This window comes from the organism of the source record quoted next, unplaced genomic scaffold (assembly GCF_019419815.1).
Source record: "Pyrus x bretschneideri cultivar Hongxiangsu unplaced genomic scaffold, Pyrus_bretschneideri_v1 Contig17, whole genome shotgun sequence".
NCBI lineage: Eukaryota > Viridiplantae > Streptophyta > Magnoliopsida > Rosales > Rosaceae > Pyrus > Pyrus x bretschneideri.
The window spans coordinates 5,594,277-5,607,764 of record NW_025999468.1 but is presented as its reverse complement, the minus strand read 5'-3'; the positions used below and the strand labels follow the sequence as shown (position 1 = coordinate 5,607,764).

General features: G+C 37.6%; 1 protein-coding gene across 1 annotated transcript; it reads left to right on the top strand.

Moving 5' to 3' along the window:
• Positions 1–4,989: 4,989 nt before the first annotated feature.
• LOC125476071 (UDP-glycosyltransferase 88F5-like) lies at positions 4,990–6,698 on the top strand. Its single transcript, XM_048581805.1, has one exon. The coding sequence runs from the start codon at positions 5,048–5,050 to the stop codon at positions 6,584–6,586; it is 1,539 nt and encodes a 512-aa protein (XP_048437762.1). The 5' UTR covers positions 4,990–5,047; the 3' UTR covers positions 6,587–6,698.
• Positions 6,699–13,488: the final 6,790 nt, after the last annotated feature.

The window sequence follows — 13,488 nt, the reverse complement described above, 5'->3', positions numbered from 1 at the left end:
TGGGAGTGAATTTCTTTCCATGCGTCCTTACCTAGACTCGTGTGGCACCTCCTTCCAAAATTCTTGTCCTTGCACACCACAACAAAATGGGGTGGTTGAACGTAAACATAGGCACCTTTTAAATGTTGGTCATGTTATTAGATTTCAAGCCAACTTACCCTTAAAATTTTGGGGGGAAAGTATCCAAACTACTTGTTATCTCATAAATCGTCTACCTACAACCTTGCTCTCCCATAAGTCTCCGTACGAACTTTTGCATAATACACCACCTACTTATACCCACTTACGAGTTTTTGGATGCCTTAGTTATGCCACCAACCTCACACCCATCGCTAAGTTTGACGTCCATGCTCGTCGTTGTATTTTCCTTGGTTATCCACTTAGCCAAAAAGGTTATAAGGTATATGATCTTGTCACACACAAAATCTTCACCTCACGAGATGTCATCTTTCATGAACATATATTTCCTTACACAACCTCACCCACCATTGACCAAAGTGACATGCCTATTATTCCCATTATCCACCCAACACACGGCACAAATACCAATACCCACATCACCTCCACTTTTGACTCAATTCCCATGGTGCTTGATTCACCACCTAATCAGGTTCCTATTTCCCCGACCGACCTTGAGAGTTCCTCACCACCTCCACCACCCATTATCTCCACCACACTCGAGCCTTCCTCACCCAACTTGAGCCTTCCCATTCCACCTGCCACCACCGACAGTTACACACCACCTGAACCTTCCCCATATGCACTCCTTCGTCACTCTACTCGTCCCACCAAACCCCCTACTCATTTCAAGGATTATGTGGCTCATCATTCAACCTTGCTCACACCCACGGATCCCATCTCACCATCCATGTCCAACACGAGATATCTACTACATCAGTATGTTTCCTATTCTTGCTTGTCTCCTGGGTATCAACGTTTTGTTTCTCATATTTCACACTTGGTGGAGCTTACTACCTATGAATAGGCTTGTCAGAATCCCCACTGGGTTACAGCAATGCAAGCCAAAATCACAGCTCTTGAAGACAACAAAACGTGGAGTTTTGTTCCACTACCGCCCGGACAACGACCCATTGGTTGCAAATGGGTTTTCAAGCTCAAGTGCCACTCCGAAGGAACTCTTGAACGCTACAAAGCGTGTCTCGTGGCCAAAGGCTTCACCCAACGTGAAGGTATCGACTACAAGGAGACCTTCGCACCAGTGGCCAAACTCATTACCGTGCGTTGCTTATTGACTGTGGCTGCTGTCCACAATTGGCCTTTACATCAAATGGACGTCCAAAACGCCTTTCTTCCTGGAGAACTTCAAGAAGAGGTATACATGTTGCCTCCCCCGGGTTGTCGTCGACAGGGGAGAATGTTGTGTGTCGATTCCACAAATCTTTGTATGGTCTTAAACAGGCGTCCAGAAGTTGGTTTTGAGAATTTTCTTCGGTAATCTGTGACATTGGTTTCTGCCAATCTAAGGCAGATTATTCTCTGTTCACTCAAGTCAAGGGTACTTCGCTCACTATTGTATTGTTATATGTTGATGATATGGTGATTACACGCAACAACGAGACAGAAATCAAGAACCTAAAGGCTTTCCTTAGCAGTCGATTTCGAATTAAAGATCTTGGACTTTTGAAATATTTCCTTGGAATTAAGGTCGCACGTTCGAAAGTTGGAGTCACAATATGCCAACGGAAATATACACTGGACATATTGGAGGAGGCTGGGTTACTTGGTGCTAAACCTATGAAAGTTCCAATGGAGGCCAGTTTGGTGCTTACACCCGTAGGAAGCACTTCACTTCATGAACCTGTGGCGTATAGGCGCTCAATTGGAAAATTGATTTATTTGACCATCACAAGATCGGAAATAGCATACACTATCAACACATTGAGTCAGTTTATGCAAGATCCACAACGACACCATCTTGATGCAGTGTATCGACTTCTTAGATACCTTAAAGGAGCTTTTGGGCAAGGTTTGATGTTTTCTTCCCTAAGTGAATTACATTTAACTAGTTAATGTGATGCAGATTGGGCTCGTTGCCCCATTACACGTCGATCAGTGACCGGTTACTGTATTTTTCTTGGAAAGTCACTAGTGTATTGGAAAAGCAAGAAACAAGTTATAGTAGCCCGTTCATCCACAGAAGTGGAGTATCGGTCCAGGGTTGTAGCCACTTGTGAATTAAGTTGGTTAAGATATTTACTGGAAGACTTGCTTGTCAACCATCCTCAGCCGGCAAGATTATTTTGTGACAACCAAGCCGCCTTACACATAGTCGCAAATCCGGTGTATCATGAACGTACAAAGCATATCGAGATCGATTGCCACACAATCCGAGAGCGAGTTCAAAAAGGAGAAATCAAAACTTCCTATGTTAGGACAGGGGAGCAGGTTGCAGACTTGTTTACCAAACCATTACGCGCGCCTATTTTCCATGCACATCTAGGCAAGTTGGGTGTGATTGACATTCACACTCCAACTTGAGGGGGAGTGTTAAAGGAAAGAAAATCACGTGATTTGATTGAGAGTGATTACAGCTTCTGGAATTGTCAACTCTTGTGATAGAGTGATTGTAGGATGTAAATGTAATTAGCTTGATTATAGGTTCTATTTACTTAGAGTAGCTTATCAGCTTTGTATAAAGGTCTTGCCTTGTGTGCCAATATTATCATAAATACAATATACAAGTTCACAAATTTATAATATTACCAAAAGATACTTTGAAATTGGACCGTCATTCCTAACATTACCATACGACAGTCTGTATTATAAAACCATCATTTTTATATTACTAGACGATAATTTGAAATGAACCATCATTCCTAGCATTACCAGACAACAATTTATATTCTAATGAGCTTGCTCAGCTCCAGGCTTAAGCGTGGAAATAATGCAGGACTGGGCCTCCCGTTAATTCCTGGACTATTGTGCCTTTGCATGCTCATTAATTTGGGTTTGCTTTTTTTGTTGCTCAATTTGTGTTTGTGCTCAAACATTTTGGAGGAAAGAGACCTAGGCAAGATTTTGTTGTCTGTTGAAAGAGATGTACCGAATCTTGAGTCAATACAACATGTGTTATAATATAAATAAATAAACAAATAAAAAAATATATCCTCTCTTTATTTATAAAATGGCGTCGTGTATTGACTATGTTCCGATACATGGGAAAAATCTCTAGTGGAGAGATTTAGTCTGAAAGTTGGGTAAGTATTCTATGGCAGACTGCCTCATCATCTTCTCAAGTCAAACAACATGTGGTAACGTTGACCATCAGCTTAATTCCATCCAATAAGATGCATTTCTTTCTTCCTAAGTCGTTGATTAATTCGTCGGTTGGTTTCGGAAGAGATGATCCTTCAACAATGACCTTAAACAATGAGTTAATCTACTTCAACACTGTCAAACTTACTAGCTTATTAATGCTTCGGTGTGTATAATACCAATGCAGATGTTGCAACCAACATGAAATCGCAATTCACTCAGCCTGGACATCATCACAATTCACAATCGCAATTTGGTTGTGACTCGTGAGTAACAAATGAAAAGCATATGAAGTTTTCTTATTAAAACAAGGATCATGATCCTTAATTCCTACAAACTTTATGAGCAACAGACAATTGAGGGTTACTAAACCAAAATACTTGACCCAAATTTCAATCCCAAGGTTTCCACATCCTTCCCACAACTCATCATATATTCCTTTGTTTATCTCCCATTTCTCTCTCGTATTTGCCTTTCATAGCTAACCAAAAAGTGAAAACTAAAAACTGAAAACCAAATAGTTAACTTGTGAAGCAACCGTACATTTCTTATTCTCTTTTGGTTTTTCTTCCAAACTTTAAGCGGAATTGACATTATTGACGAAGGTTCTTAAGAAAATTCAGGTTGAACGCATCTCGTTGCTTAGTTACAATTTTCCATATCCTACCACTCTCCCTTATTTGTCCGCCTCTCACCACTACCCATTAGAGAGCCCACATTCCACACAAGAGGTTGCAAATGCAAGGATTTGAACATAGGATTTTTAACTATGATTCCCTAAGCTCTAAATTTTTAGATATAAACTAGCTGCGTAATTGATGAAGACAGCAAATCATTTTGTAATTTTGTTCAAAATAACTATCAGCCATATGCAAGTCGATAATATCTCACTTGAATCCTCCTTTATCGATGACAACATATCAAAACTCAATATCACTATGCTACACAGTAACTGAAGTTAATGAGTTATGAGAATTCCACAAGAGATTTTATTAACTGAAAATATAACTTTAACCTCTCAAATTCAAAATTTTCCACATGAAATCCGACATAATTTTTTTACAAAAAAAAACCCAGTAACTAGGATCCACCTAAGTGAATTCATTAATTATTCATTAATTACATATTACTTTACACATTTTACATTTTTTAAAATGCTAAAATACCCCTATTGCATATTTGATGTGCACAATTAATTCTAGGGAACTTTAACGAAAATTTCCTAGTACTGTTCACTTTAACGAAAAATCACATTTTTACACTAAAAAATCAATCTTGACACTATTCACTTTACCCTTTATTTTTTTATTATCGTTAAAACTCACAGTTTTCAAGTCATTTTCATTAGTTTTCCTTTAATTCTATGCAAATTGTAAGGAGAAAGTAAATGATTTTGCAATAAAGAAAATTAAGACATTAATGTTAAAAAAATTCATTGCATATTAATATCAAATATGAGAATTGTTGGCTTAATTCTATGTATTTAGCATTATGAGTTCATATATATATTTTTACACAAAAAAAAAAAAAGAAAAAAAAACCTAATATATGTAATAATACATAAAAAAAGTAATTCACCTACCGTGTACAAAAATGCAATTTACCTACCAGGTAAATTACGTATGCTCTCATCAAAAAGTTTGGATGAGAGCATATGCAACTTACCTGACTTTAATTCAGTTGAATTTTCTCTCAAATCAAATCAGCTAATTTCAGCATAATACACAACACACAAACACCAAACGCAAACAAATCAGCAGCAGCAGCTGCCATGGGAGACGTAATAGTGCTGTACGCAGCTCCAGGAATGGGGCACATCATCTCCACGGTGGAGCTGGGCAAGCTCATCCTCCGCCGCTACGGAACCCACAAGTTCTCCATCACCATTCTCTACACTTGCGGCAGCCTCTATGACACACCTAGCATCCCCGCCTACATCCGCCGCATCTCCCACTCCCACCCTTCCATTTCCTTCCTCCAATTCCCTCGCGTCACCAATAAAATTACCCAAAACATCAGCGGCACCGCAATCATGGTCGACTTTGTTCGCCAGAACGATCCCCACGTCCGCCGTGCCCTCCAAGACATCTCCAAATCCGCCGTCGTCCGCGCCTTCATCATCGACCTCTTCTGCACCTCCGCGCTGACCATCGGCAAGGAATTCGACATCCCCACATACTACTTCTACACTTCTGGTGCCGCAGCTCCGGCTGCTTTTTTGTATTTCCCTAAGATCCATAAACAAACCACCCAGAGTTTAAAGGACCTCACCGACACCGTTTTCGAATTCCCCGGACGGAAATCTCCCCTGAAGGCTATACACATGGTCCAAACGGCGCTCAACCGAGACGACCCTGCTTATTGGGACTTCCTCTCCTTTTGCTCATATCTTCCCAAATCCAAAGGAATCATCGTCAACACATTCGAAGAGCTCGAGCCACCTGCCATCCTCCAGGCCATTGCTGAAGGCCTGTGTGTTCCTGATGGGCCAACTCCGCCTGTGTACTACGTTGGACCATTGATTAACGAAGAAAAAGTATCGGGTAATGATCCCGCTGCGGCCAAAGAGGGCTGCTTGTCATGGCTCGATAAGCAGCCAAGTCGAAGCGTGGTATTTCTCTGTTATGGAAGCAGGGGATCATTCCCTGCAGCTCAACTGAAGGAGATACCAAAAGGGTTGGAGGCGAGCGGGCAGAGGTTCCTGTGGGTGGTGAAGAAGCCGCCGGTTGATGAGAAAACAAAGCAGTTCCTTGGAGTTGACGACTTTGGTTTGGAGAGTGTGTTGCCAGAAGGGTTCTTGGAGAGGACCAAAGACAGGGGAATGGTAGTAAAATCATGGGCACCGCAGATGGCGGTGTTGAAGAAGGAATCGGTTGGTGGGTTTGTGACGCATTGCGGATGGAACTCGGTGCTGGAAGCAGTTGTTGCCGGGGTGCCGATGATTGCTTGGCCGCTGTACGCGGAGCAGCATTTAAACAGGAATGTTATGGCGATGGACATGGAAATGGCGATTGCGGTGGAGCAGAGAGATGAGGAAGATGGGTTCGTGAGCGGTGAGGAATTGGAGAGGAGAGTAAGGGAGTTGATGGAGTCGGAAAAAGGGAGAGTGCTTAGAGAGAGGAGCAAGAAAATTGGGGAGATGGCTGTGGCTGCTTTGGGAGAGAATGGTTCGTCCATCAGAAACTTGGATAATTTTGTGAATAGCATTACAAAATTATGCAAGTTCTGGATTTTCACTTGCATTTGTGTTTTGGTGAAAAATAAGGAAAATGGTAGAGGTGTTGCAATTTTAATTAGGTTAAGAACTTGATTGTGTAAATTCCAAATCCTATTGGAATTATATCCTATCTTTTAGATAATGTTATGTTTAGCATGTAATACCTAAAAGGTAAGGAAATTACCTTCTGTGCTATTATAAATAAAGACAAAGTGGTTTGAGAAGATACACTTTAGAATTCACCCAATTCTCTCTATGTTTGCCCCACCTCTCTTCCCATCTCTCTATAACTCTCCAGTTATATAGGCCCTATAGTTATATAGACCCTACAACAAGGAAATTCAAATTTTTAGACTAGTTTTTGTAGACCAAATAATGTAGCAGTTTGATGTTTGGACCCATTTTTTAATGAATTAAAGAATAAGTCAAATCATTAACTGTCATATAATGTGATTTATAAAAATAGCTAAAATTTTGGTCTCTTTAGCATCATTCGGATAATAAGATTAATAAAAATTGGGTATCTATAGGACTTCAAGATCATTGAGACTTGAATCTAGTGTTGTTTTAATAGAAAACTTCATTTTAATCCTCAGAAAAGATGACTTTTAGATTATAATCTTGTTTAGGATTAAAATCTAAATTTCATCCCCTAATCCATTTAATCACCTCATTTATTAATTATATTTTAATGTTTTATTTCTCTTCTTCTTCCTAATTTTAATTTATTAGGTACATTTAATCACAATTTTCATTTCATTCATCATAATATATTTAAGTAAGGGTAAATTACATTTTCATACTCAAGTTTGGGGCCTATTTCAATTCCTTACAACATCTTCAAAACATTTCACTTTCATACCTTAAGTACTATTTTATTTCAAAATAATACATCCGTTACATTTTCCATTTATGGATCCGTTAAGTGCTGACATGGCTGCCACATATATGCCACGTGGTTGCCAAATGTGTGTCACGTGGCAGAAAAAAAAATTTAATTTTTTTTTTAAAACCTGAATTTTCAAAAAAAAAAAAAAGAGAGGGTAAATTACATTTTTATACCTCAGGTTTTGGCCCTATTTCAATTCCTTACAACATCTTCAAAATATTTCACTTTCATACCTTAAGTACTATTTTATTTCAAAATAATACATCTGTTACATTTTCCATCCATGCATCTGTTAAGTGCTAACGTGGCTACCACATATATGTCATGTGGCTGCCAAATGTGTGTCACGACTGTTTGAAATACGAAGCCATCATTCTTTATATTACCAAAAGATAGTTTGAAATTAGACCGTCATTCCTAACATTACCAAACGACAATTTGTATTCTAAAACCATCATTTTTATATTACTAGACGATAATTTGAAATGAACCATCATTGCTAGCATTACCAGACCACCATTTATATTCTAATGAGCTTGCTCAGCTCCAGGCTTAAGCGTGGAAATAATGCCGGACTGGGCCTCCCATTAATTCCTGGACTATTGTGCCTTTGCATGCTCATTAATTTGGGTCTGCTTTTTTTGTTGCTTAATTTGTGTTTGTGCTCAAACATTTTGGAGGAAAGAGACAGAGAGGCAAGATTTTGTTGTCTGTCAAAAGAGATGTAACCGAATCTTGAGTCAATACATCATGTGTTATAAAATAAATAAAAAAAGAGTAAAAAATATGTCCTTTCTTTATTTATATAATGGCGTTGTGTATCGATTATATTCCGATACATAGGAAAAATCTCTAGTGGAGAGATTTAGTCTGAAAGTTGGGTAATTATTCTATGGCGGACAGCCTCATCATCTTCTCAAGTCAAACAACATGTGGTAACGTTGGCCATCAGCTTAATTCCATCCAATAAGAAGCATTTCTTTCTTGCTAAGTCGTTGGTTAATTCGTTGGTTGGTTTCGGAAGAGATGATCCTTCAACAATGACCTTAAACAATGAGTTGATCTGCTTCAACACTGTCAAACTTACTAGCTTATTAATGCTTCGGAGTGTATAAAACCAATGCAGATGTCGCAACCAACATGAAATCGCAGTTCACTCAGCCTGAACATCATCACAATTCACAATCGCAATTTGGTTGTGACCTGCGAGTAACAAATGAAAAGCATATGAAGTTTTCTTATTAAAACAAGGATCATGATCCTGAATTCCTACAAAATTTATGAGCAACAGACAATTGAGGGTCACTAAACCAAAATACTTGACCCAAATTTCAATCCCAAGGTTTCCGCATCCTTCCCACAACTCATCATATATTCCTTTGTTTATCTCCCATTTCTCTTTCGTATTTGCCTTTCATAGCTAACCAAAAAGTAAAAACTAAAAACTAAAAACCAAATAGTTAACTTGTGAAGCAACCATACATTTCTTATTCTCTTTTGGTTTTTCTTCCGAACTTTAAGCGGAATTGACATTATTGACGAAGGTTCTCAAGAAAATTCAGGTTGAACGTATCTCGTTGCTTAGTTACAATTTTCCATATCCTACCACTCTCCCTTATTCGTCAGTCTCTCACCACTACCCACTAGAGAGCCTACATTCCACACACAGGTTGCAATTGCAAGGATTCGAACATAGGATTTTTAGCTATGATTCCCTAAGCTCTAAATTTTTAGATATAAACTAGCTGCGTAATTGATGAAGACAGCGAATCATTTTGTAATTTTGTTCTAAATAACTATCAGCCATGTGCAAGTCGATAATCTCCCACTTGAATCCTCCTTTATCGCGATGACAACATATCAAAACTCAATATCACTATGCTACACAGTAACTGAAGTTAATGAGTTATGAGAATTCCACAAGAGATTTTATTAACTGAAAATATAACTTTAACCTCTTAAATTCAAAATTTTCCATATAAAACCCGACATAATTTTTTACTTAAAAAAAACCCAGTAACTAGGATCCACCTAAGTGAATTCATTAATTATTCATTAATTACATATTACTTTACACATTTTACATTTTTTAGATGCCTAAAATACCCTAATTGCATATTTGATGTGCACAATTAATTCTAGGGAACTTTAACAAAAAGCTCCTAGTATTGTTTACTTTAACAAAAAAACTACATTTTTACATTAAAAAGTCAATCCTGATACTATTCACTTTATCCTTTATTTTTTTATTATCGTTAAGACTCATAGTTTTCAAGACATTTTCATTAATTTTTCTTTAATTCTATGCAGATTGTAAGGAGAGAATTAATGATTTTGTAAAAAAAGAAAAATAAGACATTAATGTTAAAAAAAATTCATTGCATATTAATATCAAATATGAGAATTGTTGGCTTAATTCTATGTATCTGGCATTATGAGTTCATATATATATATATTTTTACAAAAAAAAAAAAACCTAATATATGTAATAATACATAAATAAAAAAAAGAAGAAGTAATTTACCTACAATTTACCAAAATGTTATTTGATTCAAAATATGTGTGTGTGTGTGTGTGTATATATATATAGATAGATATGTGTGTGTGTGTGTGTGTATTTATATAATTAGACCATATTAATTTACGTACCTACTATTTGAAATGTTCATTTCCAATTATGCAAAATATTGTATACCAACAACAAAATATTGCATAAACTTAGGAATTGGAACTTACAAACAATCATATACATATTACTTTGTATATTTTTACCAAAAAATGTCCCTAATGGGCTAATATATGTAATAATACATGAAAAATTATTTACCTACTATGTATACAAAAATGTTATTTGATTCAAAATATGTAATCTAGGTTTTCTTAAAAAAAAATAATATACACACACACACACACACACACACACACACACACACACACACACACACATAATCTAGGTGTAGTATATATATTTTTGTATATAATTGGAACAAATTAATTTACCTGCCTACAAATTAATTTCCAATAATTTACCCACAAAATATTATACCCTATGTGTAATATAATTTCTTTTTTTTCACTAATACATGAAGAATAATTTACCCATAACAAGAAGAAATGTAATTTGATGTATTATATTGAAAAATATTATGTCATACCTATATTTATTTAACAATAAAATGTGCCTAATATATGTAACAATACATGAAACGTGACATCCCGTCCCGAAATTTATCGAAAACGTACGTGTGAATTGTCAACTTTGCCCCTAGTTCGTCTCTTTTACGTTATTGGTTGTTTTGTGTGGTGTAGCATGTGTTGGGCCACACACACACACACTGTCACCTCCCTCACCCTCTGTCTCTTTTTCCTGTCTTCCTCCCGAGAACCCCATTCCTTCTTCTTCCTTCTGAATACGTACGGACAAACCCAAAACCCCTCAAACCTTAGCAGATCGAGGAAACCAAGGTCACAGTCGAGATCGTGAAGCTCGTGGGAGTCTAGTCGTACCATTTTCAGGTGAGAAATCCGTCATTTTCACGTCGATTCGACAATGGCAGTTTTGAGTACTATTCATGCAAAATTTATTTAGCACGTTTTTGGGATTTTGAAGCTTGTAGGTAGCTTGGTGGTGTCCCAAGGAGCCTCGGAGTACTTCGTTTGACGGAAGTGGACGTCGGGATCGTCCTGTTCGAAGTTGGCCGGATTTGGAGTTTGGTGACAGGTGAGATTTCGTAGGTTTTAGCCTTTAAATTTGGTATGGTTGTGTTCTCCTAGTTCTAGGCGTCATTTTGGTTCAAGAATCGGGAAAAATGGTTAAGAAACGAGTGAGAAAACGAAGTTAGAAGTTTTTCCAGTTTTCCGGCGCCGGCGACGGCGCCGGAGAAGGAGACGGAATATTCCGTCAATTCTGACAGAATATTCCTGACACCGCTAACGGAATCTGTCAAAACTGACGTAATATTCCTAACGGCGTCAGTTGACGCCGTCCGTGTGCACCGCACGTGCCTGCGCGTGGCCGGCGCGTGCAGCGGTGGAAAATTTTTCTAAAAATATGGGTGTGTTCTTGAGGTTGTGTAGAGCACGTTAGTATATTCAATTGTCCATTTTGAGCAATGTATGAGAAGTTATTACGAAGGGAAGGTTATGTGCTTTATAATTAATGTTTTTATAGTATTTTCGCATATAGGTGATACGTATCCCGAGGACGAGCGTGCTCACTTGAGGCAGGAGGGCTACGACCCTTCCACATACCAGTGAGTGGGCTTTTGGTTTTCCATATATACCTATATACATTTATTTTCCCAGAAATTGTTTAAAAAGGGTTAATTGTTTTATGCCATGCACCATATTATTATCGTTTATGCATCATTGCATGCATTAGTAGTGACATACATATTCATATGCATATTGGTGCTGTGGACGCACAGGTAAGTGTCAGGTAAGTGGTATTCACGTTTATATTCAGTAGTGATTCGAGATACTTAGAGAGCTCATAACCTGCACCCCCGGTGTTAGTGCTCCCGCCCAGAGTAGGGCACAGTCCTTCACGTGTTGTTCACCTCCCGCACCACACGCTCAGCTTGGATCCAAGTTAGGTGCACAGTCCTGTCGTACAGACCACTTTAGGTGGTTCCGACTCGTAGGTGACCCGCGATTATTCGCACAGCCTTCACGTGATCGTAGCACTAGAGCGTTTATATGTATTACACCCAGGCCTGTTGTACAGACCACTTTAGGTGGTTCCGACTCGTGGGCAGGTTCAGATATAGTGATTGAGATCTGAGCTCTATATTTACATATGCAGCCGTACAGGTCACGTTAGGTGACTCCGGCTGCCAGATTATATGCTATTGATGTGATTTATACCTGAGCACTTGCATTTCTTTATGAGGCTGTGACATGGCATATTTTTTAGCATGACTTGGCATATCTATGTATACGTACATACGTTTATTTTCTGGGAAGTAAACAGGTTTTACGGCGAGGGGTTAAAATGTATTTTATTAAATGGTTTTCAAAGAGCTTTGTTTTTGCCCACTCACGCTTTTGTTTTGCGCCCCTCCAGGTTCTAGTTGCTTTGCAAGTTCAGTGGTTTTCCCAGAAGGCGTCCCGGCATTTCTTACAGACACTCACCGATGTATGGTCACCTTCGGGTGCACTATTATCGAGTCATTTTAATTTGGACTGTTGTAGACTTATTGCTCTGAACTTAGCGTCTCATTTACGCTAGCACTCATTACTTTTATCGTTTGTATGCTAGTTTTATTTATTCGTACTTTTATATTACTTTTATTAGCTTCCGCACGTGCATATGGCTACGTCACTTCCACGTGACGGCCAGCACGCCCTGATCTCGGTCGGGGTGTGTCATGAAAAATAATTTACCTACAAGTTAGAGAAGTGTTATTTGATTTAAAATATATAATACGGATTTAGTATAATTTTTTTTAATAATTGGAACAAATTAATTTACTTCCCAATTAATGCAATATATATATATATATATATATATATATATATCACAAAAAGGTAAATTTTTGGTATGATATGGATACACTTAATGCAATACAACATTTCATATATTTTATTTCACTTTTTCTACAACTTTTAATTTGGAATAAATTTAAGGATTTGAGAAAGTGGCATGGGTGTAAATAAATTATATTAGTAGGTCAATAGCGTTCCGATGTGACTGCAGATTTTAAATTTAGGTTTTTATTGGACGTTTATATGGAGATGAGTTTTTATCTAAGAATCATGAATTGTAAAGGTGAAAATCTAAAGCATCATTTTATTAATTATGTAGCTCCTCACCACGTAACAAAAAACTTTGTGAATATATAAACATCCAGATACACAATAGTAAACGTGACATATGCATAAATGAAGTCTGTTAAGAATAAATAGAACAAAGTATATTGCCATACTATTATAATTCCAGAACAATAATCTGTTTCCTTGGAAGTGAAAACCAAAATCATAACTTTTCCAAGTAGAAGCAGCTAAGTGCATGATCATGGAATCTAGGTAAGGCACTCTTACGCCTATATACTTCCAAGAACATTAATATTGTCTCCAACTTAATAATTACTACATGCACGATCCA